The 12,935-nt window shown below is 38.5% G+C and overlaps 1 protein-coding gene across 1 annotated transcript; it reads left to right on the plus strand.

Annotated features, from left to right (window-relative positions):
* Positions 1 to 7,617: 7,617 nt before the first annotated feature.
* LOC121600828 (DNA mismatch repair protein spellchecker 1-like) lies at positions 7,618 to 11,878 on the plus strand. The gene is made up of 6 exons (XM_041929598.1): positions 7,618 to 7,862; positions 7,929 to 7,978; positions 8,051 to 8,581; positions 9,546 to 9,817; positions 9,896 to 11,537; positions 11,605 to 11,878. Exons 1-6 carry the CDS (start codon positions 7,826 to 7,828, stop codon positions 11,785 to 11,787), a joined length of 2,715 nt encoding a protein of 904 aa, XP_041785532.1. The 5' UTR covers positions 7,618 to 7,825; the 3' UTR covers positions 11,788 to 11,878.
* Positions 11,879 to 12,935: the final 1,057 nt, after the last annotated feature.

The raw sequence follows: 12,935 nt of genomic DNA on the forward strand, positions 1-12,935 counted from the left end.
CTCCAGTTTATTCAGTAAAAATTAATTTGGAACACGATACACCCATTTCTACCAACCCTAGACCTATGTCCTTCGCCGAAAGAGCTAAAGTCAAAGATATAGTGAAAAACCTGTTAGAAAAGAACATCATCCGTCCAAGTAACTCTCCATACGCCTCAGCAATAGTTCTAGTTCGCAAGCGTAACGGAGAAATTCGTAAATGCGTTGACTATCGGCCATTAAATAAAATTACAATCCGAGACAATTTTCCATTACCCCTTATCGACAATTGCCTTGAACATCTGGGAAACAAGAAGTATTTTACGCTTCTGGATCTCAAGAGTGGATTTCATCAATTGGCCATGCAAGAGGAATCTATAAAATACACAGCGTTCGTTACTCCAGATGGACAATACGAGTACACGCGCATGCCTTTTGGGCTGAAAAATGCACCAGCAGAATTTCAACGCTTTATCAACTCAATACTCCGTGAATTCATTGATCGTGGAGAGTTGGTGGTGTACATAGATGATATTCTTAAGGCCGGGCTACATTGATCGTACTCTCTGGTGTAATTTCGATTTTCACTAGCGCATCTGGCGGCGGCTGACCGAAGCATTTTGCCAAACTATTTGGAGCCGCTCCATAAAATATGTTATTTTCCCATGTTTTTTACTTTAACTGGACTGGAAAAGCTTTGTAATTGATAGATAAACATATTGTGCAAGTATTTCAGCCATTTTCGCATAAAAAACGATGAAAAAACTACTTAATTTTGAGATCCGGTGCGACCGTTCCCTTGATGACCAAAATCAGCTTCCACCAGCCGCCGCCAGATGCGCTAGTGAAAATTAAAATTACACTACGGAGTACGATCAATGTAGCCCGGCCTTTATAGCCTCGAATGATTTTGACAATCATATTGAATTGATTGGGAAAGTTTTATACACCTTACGCAAAAATGGTCTAGAACTGCGATTGGACAAATGCAAATTCGCTCAAAATGAGTTGAATTATCTCGGGTGTAAAGCTAATGTATCAGGCATTCTTCCTAGCGACCATCATATCGAATCAATTAAGAATTACCCCGTTCCAAAGACTAAAAAACAAGTTCAACAATGTTTAGGATTGTTCTCATTTTTCCGTAGATTTGTACGAGGATTTTCACCCATAGCAAAGCCTCTAACAAACTTATTAAAAGATAACGTAAATTTTGATTTTGATGAAATCTGCTTAAAATCTTTTGAAACATCCCAAGTGCCACAAATCCCCTAAACGACCACTAAACGGCTTCTAAATGACTCAAGCTCTCTACCTAAACGGAATATAGAAAGACTTCGTTTAGCAGACGGCAAACGACTCATGCATTCTAAAAATAGCGAAAAAGCTGGTGGCGCTCTCTGTTGGTGGGATACCCCAACCAGTTGAGCTTCATCGCTTGGAGGAGAGCTTTCTCATTTCCTCTGTACTGTTGTATGGTTTCGCATTGAAGTTATGCATCGCTAGAACTAGAACGGCGATACGATTGTTTAAATACTAAACTCCAACGGAAACCACCAGCACTGAAGCAAGTGAGATTTGAGCAATGGTCATTGGTGTTGATACCCACGTATCTAACCACACGACCATTTATATAGATTTTTGCTCAGAAAGTTAGAAGGCTATATAGGTCATAATAAAATGCAACTTGTCGAAACACATTGCAAGAAAAGGATAGCAATATAATGATGAGTTGTAATACGCCATCTATTGATCAAACCAATGAAGCTGTGGAGCTTTCATTTTTTTTTCTATGGATATTCAATTTTCCAGTCGTTTAAGCTTAATCTGTGGTGCTTGGGATTACGTAATGAACTAATAAAATCACCTGTTTTATCGATCTATGACCCAAGCCGTGAGACTGAATTGCATTGTGATGCAAGCTCTTAAGGCTTTGGATCTGTACTACTACAAAAACAAAATGATGGAAAGTATCACCCAATAGCATATTTCTCTAAAACAACATCAGCAGATGAAGCTAAATTGCATAGCTACGAACTAGAGACGCTCTCAGTAATTTACTCGCTGAAGCGGTTCCATACTTACGTCCACGGGATTCCGATTAAGATTATCACAGATTGTAACTCCTTGGTACAAACTTTAAAAAACCGGAATGTCTCAGCAAAAATAGCTCGTTGGTCCTTGTTTCTTGAAGATTATGACTACACCATGCATCATCGCCCTGGGTCTTCAATGCCACATGTAGATGCGCTTAGTCGATTAGAACAGGTTGCAGGAATTGATGACTTAGATATAGATTTTCAACTACGTATAGCGCAAGCACGTGATGTTGAAATTATATCTTTAAAAACTGAAATAGAATCTAAAGGAGTAAGCGGCTTCACAATCCGAGATGGAGTAGTATTCAAACAATCACCAACAAGCCAATTAAAGATGTATGTTCCATCAGAAATGATTAATAACTTAATACGACACATTCATGAAAAATAGGACACCTTGCCGTAGACAAGTGTTACATGCAGATTTCCAAATATTATTATTTCCCTCAAATGAAAACAAGGATCACTAATTACATAAAAAAATGCTTGAAATGTGTAATGTATTCTGCACCAGCAAGAGTTAACAATAGAAATTTATTCAGTATACCTAAAACACCTATTCCGTTTGATACTTTGCACATTGACTTTTTAGGCCCCTTACCATCTGTTCATTCAAAAAAAGAAGCACTTACTGGTAGTAATAGATAGTTTTACTAAATTTACAAAGCTGTATCCTACGATATCTACGAACACACGTGAAGTTTGTAATGCTCTCAAGCAATATTTTATGTACTACAGTCGCCCTAGGCGCATCATTAGCGATCGAGCAACGTGTTTCATGTCTGATTCTTTTTCAAATTTCCTAACGTCGCGTAGTATTACTCACATTTTAAATGCAACAGGATCACCTCAGGCGAACGGACAGGTTGAAAGGGTGAATCGTGTCCTACGACCAGTACTGAGCAAACTTTCAAACCCAGTAGACCATGCGGATTGGAGCGCTCAAATTCCTAACGTAGAGTACCCAAGCGCCACAGATTAAGCTTAAACGACTGGAAAATTGAATATCCATAGAAAAAAAATGAAAGCTCCACAGCTTCATTGGTTTGATCAATAGATGGCGTATTACAACTCATCATTATATTGCTATCCTTTTCTTGCAATGTATTTCGACAAGTTGCATTTTATTATGACCTATATAGCCTTCTAACTTTCTGAGCAAAAATCTATATAAATGGTCGTGTGGTTAGATACGTGGGTATCAACACCAATGACCATTGCTCAAATCTCACTTGCTTCAGTGCTGGTGGTTTCCGTTGGAGTTTAGTATTTAAACAATTGTATCGCCGTTCTAGTTCTAGCGATGCATAACTACAATGTGAAACCATACAACAGTACAGAGGAAATGAGAAAGCTCTCCTCCAAGGGATGAAGCTCAACTGGTTGGGGTATCCCACCAACAGAGAGCGCCACCAGCTTTTTCGCTATTTTTAGAATGCATGAGTCGTTTGCCGTCTGCTAAACGAAGTCTTTTTATATTCCGTTTAGGTAGAGAACTTGAGTCGTTTAGAAGCCGTTTAGTGGTCGTTTAGTGGATTTGTGGCACTTGTGTATGCTCTTAACAATACTACTCACACATCTACACATTTTGCTCCGTCAGTTCTTTTATTTGGCATTGAACAGAGAGGTCCAGTGATCGATGAATTAACCGAACATTTGGATGAGATAAATAACGATTCAAGAGTAGATTTAAATAGTATACGATCACAAGCATCAGTTAACATAATGAAACATCAACAAGTTAATGAGCAACAACACCTGTCGAAATGTAAACCAGTCCCTGAATTTGTAGAAGGAGAATTTGTGGTAATACGAAACGTAGATAGCACGGTAAACTCAAACAAAAAGCTTATCCCTAGATTCAAGGGCCCCTATGTCATACACAGACGGCTTCCAAACGATCATTATGTTCGGGACATCGATGGGTGTCAGCAGACCCAACTTCCTTATGACGGAGTGTTGGAGGCGAATAAGTTGAGAAAGTGGATTGTGCCGATCCCGGGCAGTGATTGACTTCCTTTTGCGTATCTTTGGCAACACTTAGTCTATAAGTAAATTGAGGGCAATTTATCATGTCAGGAAAGGCATGCAAAATGGTGTATGGATATTAGGAGGTGAAGGGCGGTGACAACGCTTTTTTGCATGCGATTTTATCGGACGGCCTGTCAAATTTTTATATGGGATTTGACAGGTAACGTCGGACGACGAAATCGCACGTCCGACGTTATCTGTCAAATCACATATAAATCTCGTCCGATAAAATCGCATCCGATCAGCGTTGCCACCGCCCGAAGTGCTTCAGAGCAAATTGACATTTCACTTGACATAACAATACTGAGGGCTCCGGAATTAAAATCGGAAAGGGCTGGAGGAGGGTATAGAAAATTGTATGCGATATGACATAATAATACTCAATGATGGCCCCCGGCAAACGCGCTAATAATTCACTTCCTCATTAAATACACCTTGGCCCCCAGTATTGTTATGTCAAGTCGTGAAATGTCAATTTGCTCTGAAGCACTTCACCTCCTAATATCCATACACCTTGTCAATATATATAAAAATCTCGTGTCACGGTGTTTGTTGCGAGCAACCTCCGAAACGGCTGGATCATTTTCAACGATACTTTGCACACACCTTATGGTGGTATGAGAATAGGTTTTAACCGTAGCAATAGACGATGCGCAATCTCAGATTGCGCATATATTTATCTGTCAAACGGGTAGGTTTGATATATTTATCTGTCAAAAAAAATTTATATATCTCAGACATATAATCTTGAAAATTTATGCGCAATCTTGGCGCAATCTGAAATTGTATGGAAATGACGTTTATAGCTCAGGGTTGGATACGCGAAATGACATATATTTTGATAAAACGAATATATGCGCAATCTGAGATTGCGCATCGTGTATTAATACGGTAAGACTCACATCATTTTCAGATGTTACACTAAACTAACCCGGTGCTCTAGCACCAATCGAACAAGACATCGAACATGAAAAATGTATGGGATTTGACATGTTTGTCTTGTTTGTTTGTTTGTGTCTGACAGTGCACCTCCATATGATTACAGTCTGTTCTCGAGTTACACGGTTCTCGACTTACGCGGATTCGGAGATACGCGGTTTTCAAAATTTGACAGATTAAATGTCAAATCGGTAAAATTGGCTTCAAGTTCGTTAAAAATTGCATTTTGACTATCAAATTGAAATCGCTTAAAAGCCAGAAATATTAGAATTTTCTGCACGAATCATATCAAATAAATGATAAAGTGTATAAAAGTACTAAATAAAGTAAAAAAAATCGAATAATCAATAGTATTTTAGTCAAAAACCGTGAAATTCGACTTACGCGGATATTCGAGTTACGCGGATTCGTCGGGAACGCAGAAACCGCGTAACTCGGGAAAAGACTGTATATGGGTTTGTTCGAGTCGGATGTCGAGTTCGATAAGTGCCAGAGCGCAGCCTAATTTATTAGCAATTTTCTAATCCCATACCAAGAGCAGTATTGTTGTGTTGTATACAGCACTTTGACACTCGATGTTAATTGCAGATTACACTGGTGTTAAAACTCCGTAAGCAATTTCGAGCAGTTTGCCATCTCGCACGACGCCTTGTTAGTCAGTTAGTTTTCCGCGTTTGGCGAACGCTTCAAGTTCTCGAAGGAAAATTTCCATTTTAAATCACGGGCTGTGTTCTAATAAACTAAAATATTCACCCAAATTGATCTCCACCAAATATTGACCATGCAAAACGTAAACAATCCATCAATACATATACAAGCGGAAAACCATCTGTCATAGTCGGAGCCCAGGGGGGGATCGTCAAAACCCAAGTGCCACAAATCCACTAAACGACCACTAAACGGCTTCTAAACGACTCAAGTTCTCTACCTAAACGGAATATAGAAAGACTTCGTTTAGCAGACGGCAAACGACTCATGCATTCTAAAAATAGCGAAAAAGCTGGTGACGCTCTCTGTTGGTGGGATACCCCAACCAGTTGAGCTTCATCGCTTGGAGGAGAGCTTTCTCATTTCCTCTGTACTGTTGTATGGTTTCGCATTGAAGTTATGCATCGCTAGAACTAGAACGGCGATACGATTGTTTAAATACTAAACTCCAACGGAAACCACCAGCACTGAAGCAAGTGAGATTTGAGTAATGGTCGTTGGGGTCGATACCCACGTATCTGACCACACGACCATTCATGTAGATTTTTGCTCAGAAAATTAGAAGGCTATATAGGTCATGATAAGATGAATCTTGTCGAAACACATTGCAAGAAAAGGATAGCAATATAATGATGAGTTGTTGTAATACGCCATCTATTGATCAAACCAATGAAGCTGTGGAGCTTTCATTTTTTTTCTATGGATATTCAATTTTCCAGTCGTTTAAGCTTAATCTGTGGCGCTTGGGAAGCGCTATAACTACGCCTCATTATACATTTCACCTTGGGTGTAGTTATAGCGCGTTTGGCGATCCCCCCCCCCCCCCCCCAGGGCACCGATTTTGACAGGTGATTTTCCACTTGTATATGTATTGATGGATTGTTTACGTTTTGCATGGTCAATATTTGGTGGAGATCAATTTGGGTGAATATTTTAGTTTATTAGAACACAGCCCGTGATTTAAAATGGAAATTTTCCTTCGAGAACTTGAAGCGTTCGCCAAACGCGGAAAACTAACTGTCAGTTTTCTTCGTCGATTCTTCTTCCACCTAGCTGTCAAAACGGGCTTATAACTTGACCTGATATCTTTACGGTCCTTGCTGTCGACGAAACCCAAGATGGAATATAGAGATGTCTTCTTAGCGTTAGGCATGTTGCCATTTCGAGATTCAGTTTGACAATAGCCGTCGATATTTGTTTACAGGCAGCAGCCGCAATGTAACGTGGGAAAGGCCGATTTATAAAGTGTGGATGCAAAATACAAGTTTTTAGTGCAATACAAATATTTATTAAAGGAAAACAATTCATTTATTATACCCGTATACCAGCAACATTAATCGCATTTGACAACTGCCGTCGATCCTGGTTTTGTGCTTTTTTCTAAAGCCTTGATAGCCAAATGTTCGTCATACAGAACACCTCCTTTCTACCCACTTTCGTTGAAGGTTTCGTCCACTTCATCGATTCGAATGGCGAAAACGATACCAATTTTTCACCCGCTCGACTCGAGTGCTTCCGACGGAATAAAATGTCATTCGAGCAAAATAATAGGCCTGTGTATCGTGTATCTCGGGGACTGCCTGTATTATCGTTCAAATAGACAGATAGCGACAACCTCGCGCGCGCGATAAAAAGTAGCTCAAATTTGCCCACCGAGCTACCTGTCTCGCGCGACATTTCTGCTTCATCCGAAACAAAAGAGTTATCCAGTTTTTTACGACCCAGACTAATTTTAAACTCAAAAAAAATAAAATTTAACTTATTTTATATGTTTTTCAACAAAATAATGTAAAGGTTGACTGGGTTTTTTTTTAGATACTTTCTGCCACGCGAGATGTTGTCGCTCTATGTCTATTTTAACGGTCATTTTTCCTCGTTCCTACAAAGTCCTTGGCTTTTAAAGCACCTTGGTATTCGCATACCCATTATAGACTGTCATATAAATTCGATGTGAAACAAATTTCGCGCGCTTTCCATATGTTTGTCTTTCTAAATACGCTCGGTGCCGGATTAGTTGTTAATTTTATCTTCAATACAGCCGTTCTGTTTGTATCGAATAGCGTTTCGAAATGTCGACCTTAAAACCACTACAATGTCTAAATCTAGGTACGTAAATTAATTAAACCCCTGTGTTTGTATTTCCACAGTTTTTTCGTATTTTATTCGTTACAGACAAAGCACAGCAGCGAACATTCATCGAGTTTTACAAGTCACTAGGCGAGGTATGAAAAGCAGTTGAAAAGTTAGCTTTATGATTTTTTTTTATTTCAACTTCCTTGTGTCATCATCCATAGAAACCGGCTACTACTGTGCGAATTTTCGATCGAACGGATTATTACAGCTGCCATGGCGTTGATGCCGCATTTGTTGCCAAAACACTTTTTAAGTCTTCGAATGCAATCAAAATAATGGATGTAGATGATCAGCAGTTGCCGTATGTTTCCTTGAGTAAAAACAATTTCGAGGGACTTATTCGAGACCTACTGCTGGTGCGTAACTATCGAATAGAAGTGTATTCGAAGGAATCAAAACGGAAACATGAAAATGATTGGTCGCTCCAGTATAAAGGATCACCAGGGAATTTGGCACACTTCGAAGATGTTTTGTTTAACAACAATAACGAAATGGTAATCGGTTCTGCTCTGATTGCTCTGCACATTCGTCAAGAACCCAAGCAACGAATGATTGGTTTAGGATTTATCGAAGTAAATGAGAGACGTATGGCCGTGATCGAATTCGTCGACGATGATTTCTACACTGAGCTGGAGGCTTTAATTGTAGTTACAGGACCTAAAGAGTGTCTACTTCCCGGTGGCGCAGCAGAGGTAAGTTGCACGTATTGTGTATATTAAAAGAACGTTTAGATCGGTTTTATTATTTGACACCGTACCAACGATGCCATATATGAATATCAGCAATAATAACACATTCGATATTTGGTGACAGGACATATAATTCGTATAATCGATCTTTTCGAATTGCATTTCATATATCCTTAGATTCACGCATTATATGTGTTCTTTATTTTTGCTGAATGTAACTTCCATTCAATTCTTCGTTCAATTCCTTTCACGTAGAATAAATTCGCAATAAGTGTTGGTATATACAACATATCGTTCATGGCAACTGCTGGTTTTGAATTTCCCATAAATTTTTCGCAATTTTCTTCGTATGCTTAATCACATCACTTGTGAGTAAGCGTTCTAGCCTTGACTTCAGATACTTTTTGTTGTTTACCATATGCTAGCATATTTGAGCATCAGAACATGTTCTATAGGCAACATTTGGTTAAATTCACATCACCAACTAAGAACGCCGTATTGTTTTGATTTTCCGTAATGTGTGCCATTTTCATCTTTTCCTGTCTTTTTGGCTTGCACGTAAGCTTCCCTTAAAATTTCTACTATCAATACGCCATGAAACGTTAAGTTTCATTTGTTGCCATGTAACAGATTAATACGTTACTTCGTCTTTCTTCAAGCTTTTTGTAAATATAAAGTAGTAGTAGTAGTTGAAGGTATAGCTTAAAGAGATAAGAGATTTCGAATTCCGTGACTATAATTATCTCTGGTTCTTCAATACTATCGACCCAAATGAGAATGGCCACAAATAATCAAATTATCTTCAGTAATCCGTAATATCCGCTATAAACTTTTAAAGAGGTGCCATAACTTTATTACTATTGAAAGTGTTACGCTTAAAGTTTGCCTCTTTTGTAATCGTTGCATATCTTAATATGTTTACTATGATGTCGCTGTTTTGTTTTCAACATTTTCGTTAATTCTTTAGTATGAACGTGTCGAGCAAATTATGAAGCGTAATAATGTGATCGTTACAACGCGCAAAGTGAAAGAATTTATGAAGGATAAAGTCGATGTCATCGACAGTTTGAACAAACTGCTGCGGTTCCGCGAGGGACAGCATCCAAACGCAAACACCATTCCAGAAGTATCTAAATCGCTGGCTCTAAGTGCACTGGGTGTAATCTTAAACTATCTCGAGCTTACTCAAGAACCAGGCAACCATGGTCAGTTTCATCTGGAATCGCTCGATTCAAACCGGTAAAATATCAAACGTGTAATGATGTTTTGTTTTCCTATTAATTTTAATGTGTATATTAATTTCTTTTTCTATTAAAGCTTTGTTCATCTTGATGCAGCTGCAGTATCGGCATTGAACCTTTTTCCAAACCCAGGCACATCAATTAAATCGAACGCCTATCGATGGCAAAGTGTTCTGGGCGTACTTGATAGGTGTCGCACACCTCAAGGCCACCGATTGATGGCACAATGGATGAAACAGCCGCTACAAGATTATGAGATTATCAAAGATCGGCACGATATTGTGGAGTATTTTGTCAACAATACCATAATACGCTCTGAGCTTTATGATAATCATCTTAAAAAGCTGCCAGATATAATGTTCGTGCTCAAACGTCTTTTACGCAGAAAAGCTTCGTTGCAGGACATTTTTCGTTTGTACCAAGTTATTTTACGTGTACCTAGAATGTTATCTCTTCTGGAACCGAACGATCTAGAAAAAAATGCTGTGCTGAACAATATATACAATCCTATCAAGGATAGCTTGAGTGATTTGAAGCTATTCAAATCCATGGTTGAACAAATCATTGACTTGCAAGCGGTCGAACATGGCGAATATCTTGTAAAAGCTGATTTCGATAGCCAGCTAAAGAAGCGAAAAGAAGAAATGGACGAAGTTTATTCTAAAATGAAGCATCATCTATCCACAGTAGCCAAAGACATAGGATTGGATGCGGGATCGTCTATTAAGCTTGAATTTGTTAGTCAACATGGTTACCATTTTAGAATTACGCTTAAAGATGAAACTTTAATACGGAAAAACAATTCCTATCGCATCTTAGATGCCGTAAAGGGTGGCGTTCGGTTTATCACAACTAAACTACAAGATTACAGCGAGTCTTTTGCTACGTTAAAAATTGCGTATGAAGAGCAACAGCAAACTATTGTCGCAGAAGTGATACGTGTAGCTGTAGGGTATGTTGAACCATGGACAATGCTCAATAGTCAGATAGCGTACTTAGACTGTCTGGTAAGCTTTGCAGTGAGTGCTTCAAGTGCACCGATCCCATACGTACGGCCCAAAATGCATCGCGAAGGTCCAAGTGTGTTAAAACTGATTCAAGTGCGTCATCCTTGTTTGGAGTTGCAAGAAGATGTCAACTATATCGCCAACGATGCAATGTTTGACGCCAAGGAAACTTCCACGTATATTATCACCGGCCCAAATATGGGTGGCAAAAGTACCTACATAAGATCTGTGGGAGTCACTGTCTTAATGGCTCACATCGGCTCATTCGTACCATGCGAGAGTGCAGAAATGTCAATTTTCGATTGCATCTTGGGGCGAGTTGGCGCCGATGATAATTTTACCAAAGGACTCAGTACATTCATGGTGGAGATGATCGAAACTGCAGGAATAATTCGCAGAGCAACAGATAGATCGCTTGTAATAATCGACGAGCTTGGACGCGGTACATCAACATATGAAGGATGCGGCATTGCGTGGTCCATCGCTGAATGGCTAGCTAAAGAGAGCAAATGTTTTACCTTATTTGCCACACATTTTCAGGAAATAACCGACCTTGCCAGCTACGTAGAAAACGTGAAAAACTACCACATGCAAGCCATAGTTGATGGCGAATGTTTGACTTTATTGTATCAGGTGAAACCGGGAGTAATGGAGAAAAGTTTTGGCATACAAGTCGCTAAGCTGGCTAATTTTCCGCCAGGTGTCATAAAGGTAAGAACGTGTAAGAATGATATAAATCGAAACAAAATATGCAATTACTCCATTTGTTTACTTTCAGCTAGCTCAAAAGTTCTACAATGAATGTGAAGATCATCGAGGAACCATTAAAGATAATCATGATACTAATTGTTTGGCAGTGTTGCAAAAGTGTTTCTCTGAGATCGATAATTTTGATTGTGACAGTGATAATTTTGCTTTAACTCCTGATGCATTGAAAAGATTGTTATTTTTGGTTAAATAAGAAAGGGTTTCCTGTATGTATCATTCCATCGTATCCTCCAACAAGACAATAGTTGTTTGTGATGTAATAAATTTGAATTATTTATATTGGATATTTTAAGTGAATGATAATTTTTTTTATTGCGATTGCCCTCTCCCAAACAGAAATGATGTTGATAAGTGTTTTACGTATGAAAGCCTTTAAATCAGTAGTGTCAAACTCATGCACGGGCCGCTAATTTTTATACAATATAAGCTGATTTACCCGGTCTCACATGGGATAAAATTAATGTCTTGTTTTAATAAAAAAAAAGAATAATTTGCATTCCAAGAAGTACAAAAACAACGATTAAAATGATTGCTATGATTTTATCCCAAAGCTTCGATTCTTGTTATCATTTGTAATAACAGTATGTAATAAAGATCTGCTATGACAATCATCCGCTTGGGTACCACCGAGTTTTTGGTTTATCACGGAGTTTATTGCCCATATACCATATATCATCTACAGGCACTCCATGATATTGATGCGGACTGGAGGGCAATCGCGTATCTCTAATCTTAGCGTAAGTCGAATTTCGATGTTTTCGGTCAAATTATAGCTAATTTTCGTATCATTCTGCATGAAGGGGTATGTTTTAGCCATTAAATTAGTTATTTGATCTGATTTCAACTAAAACATTACAATTTTGTACCATTTAAAATGGTTTTTAAAAATTTGAAGAACGTGAAAATATATGAACGTGAAAAGATAAGAACTGTCAAATTAAGAAAATCGTGTATAGCGAAATTGCGTATATCGTGTATTCGTATATCGAGGAATACCTGTACCTTTTGAAATGGTTTTTAAAATTCGACCAAAGGAAAATTATTTTGCATTTGACATTCGAACTGTCAAATTTGTACAATTTGCAAGGTGGAATGTATAACCGTATTAATACACGATGCGCAATCTCAGATTGCGCATACAGGTGTCCCCCGAGATACGACTGTATTTGGGACCGAAAAAAGGCCCAACGCAAGACGTAAGTCGAAAAGGTCGTATGTCGAATATCTGTCAATTTTAAGTTTATAACCGAAGTTGAAGAGTCGAAATCTATCATATCGTGTTTTTATTTGAAACAATGTTCGATAATGTATTAATTTTACACAAAAATCGTTTACACGATA

The sequence above is a fragment of the Anopheles merus genome, unplaced genomic scaffold, assembly GCF_017562075.2.
Source record: "Anopheles merus strain MAF unplaced genomic scaffold, AmerM5.1 LNR4000007, whole genome shotgun sequence".
Classification (NCBI taxonomy): Eukaryota; Metazoa; Arthropoda; class Insecta; order Diptera; family Culicidae; genus Anopheles; species Anopheles merus.

What these genes read in the sequence shown, in the direction of transcription:
- LOC121600828 (XM_041929598.1), top strand. Translation starts at nt 7,826, where the DNA reads ATGTCGACCTTAAAACCACTACAATGTCTAAATCTAG. An exon ending in TTTACAAGTCACTAGGCGAG is followed by an intron (nt 7,979 to 8,050) that starts GTATGAAAAGCA and finishes CATCATCCATAG; the next exon opens with AAACCGGCTACTACTGTGCG. An exon ending in GAATCGCTCGATTCAAACCG is followed by an intron (nt 9,818 to 9,895) that starts GTAAAATATCAA and finishes TTTCTATTAAAG; the next exon opens with CTTTGTTCATCTTGATGCAG.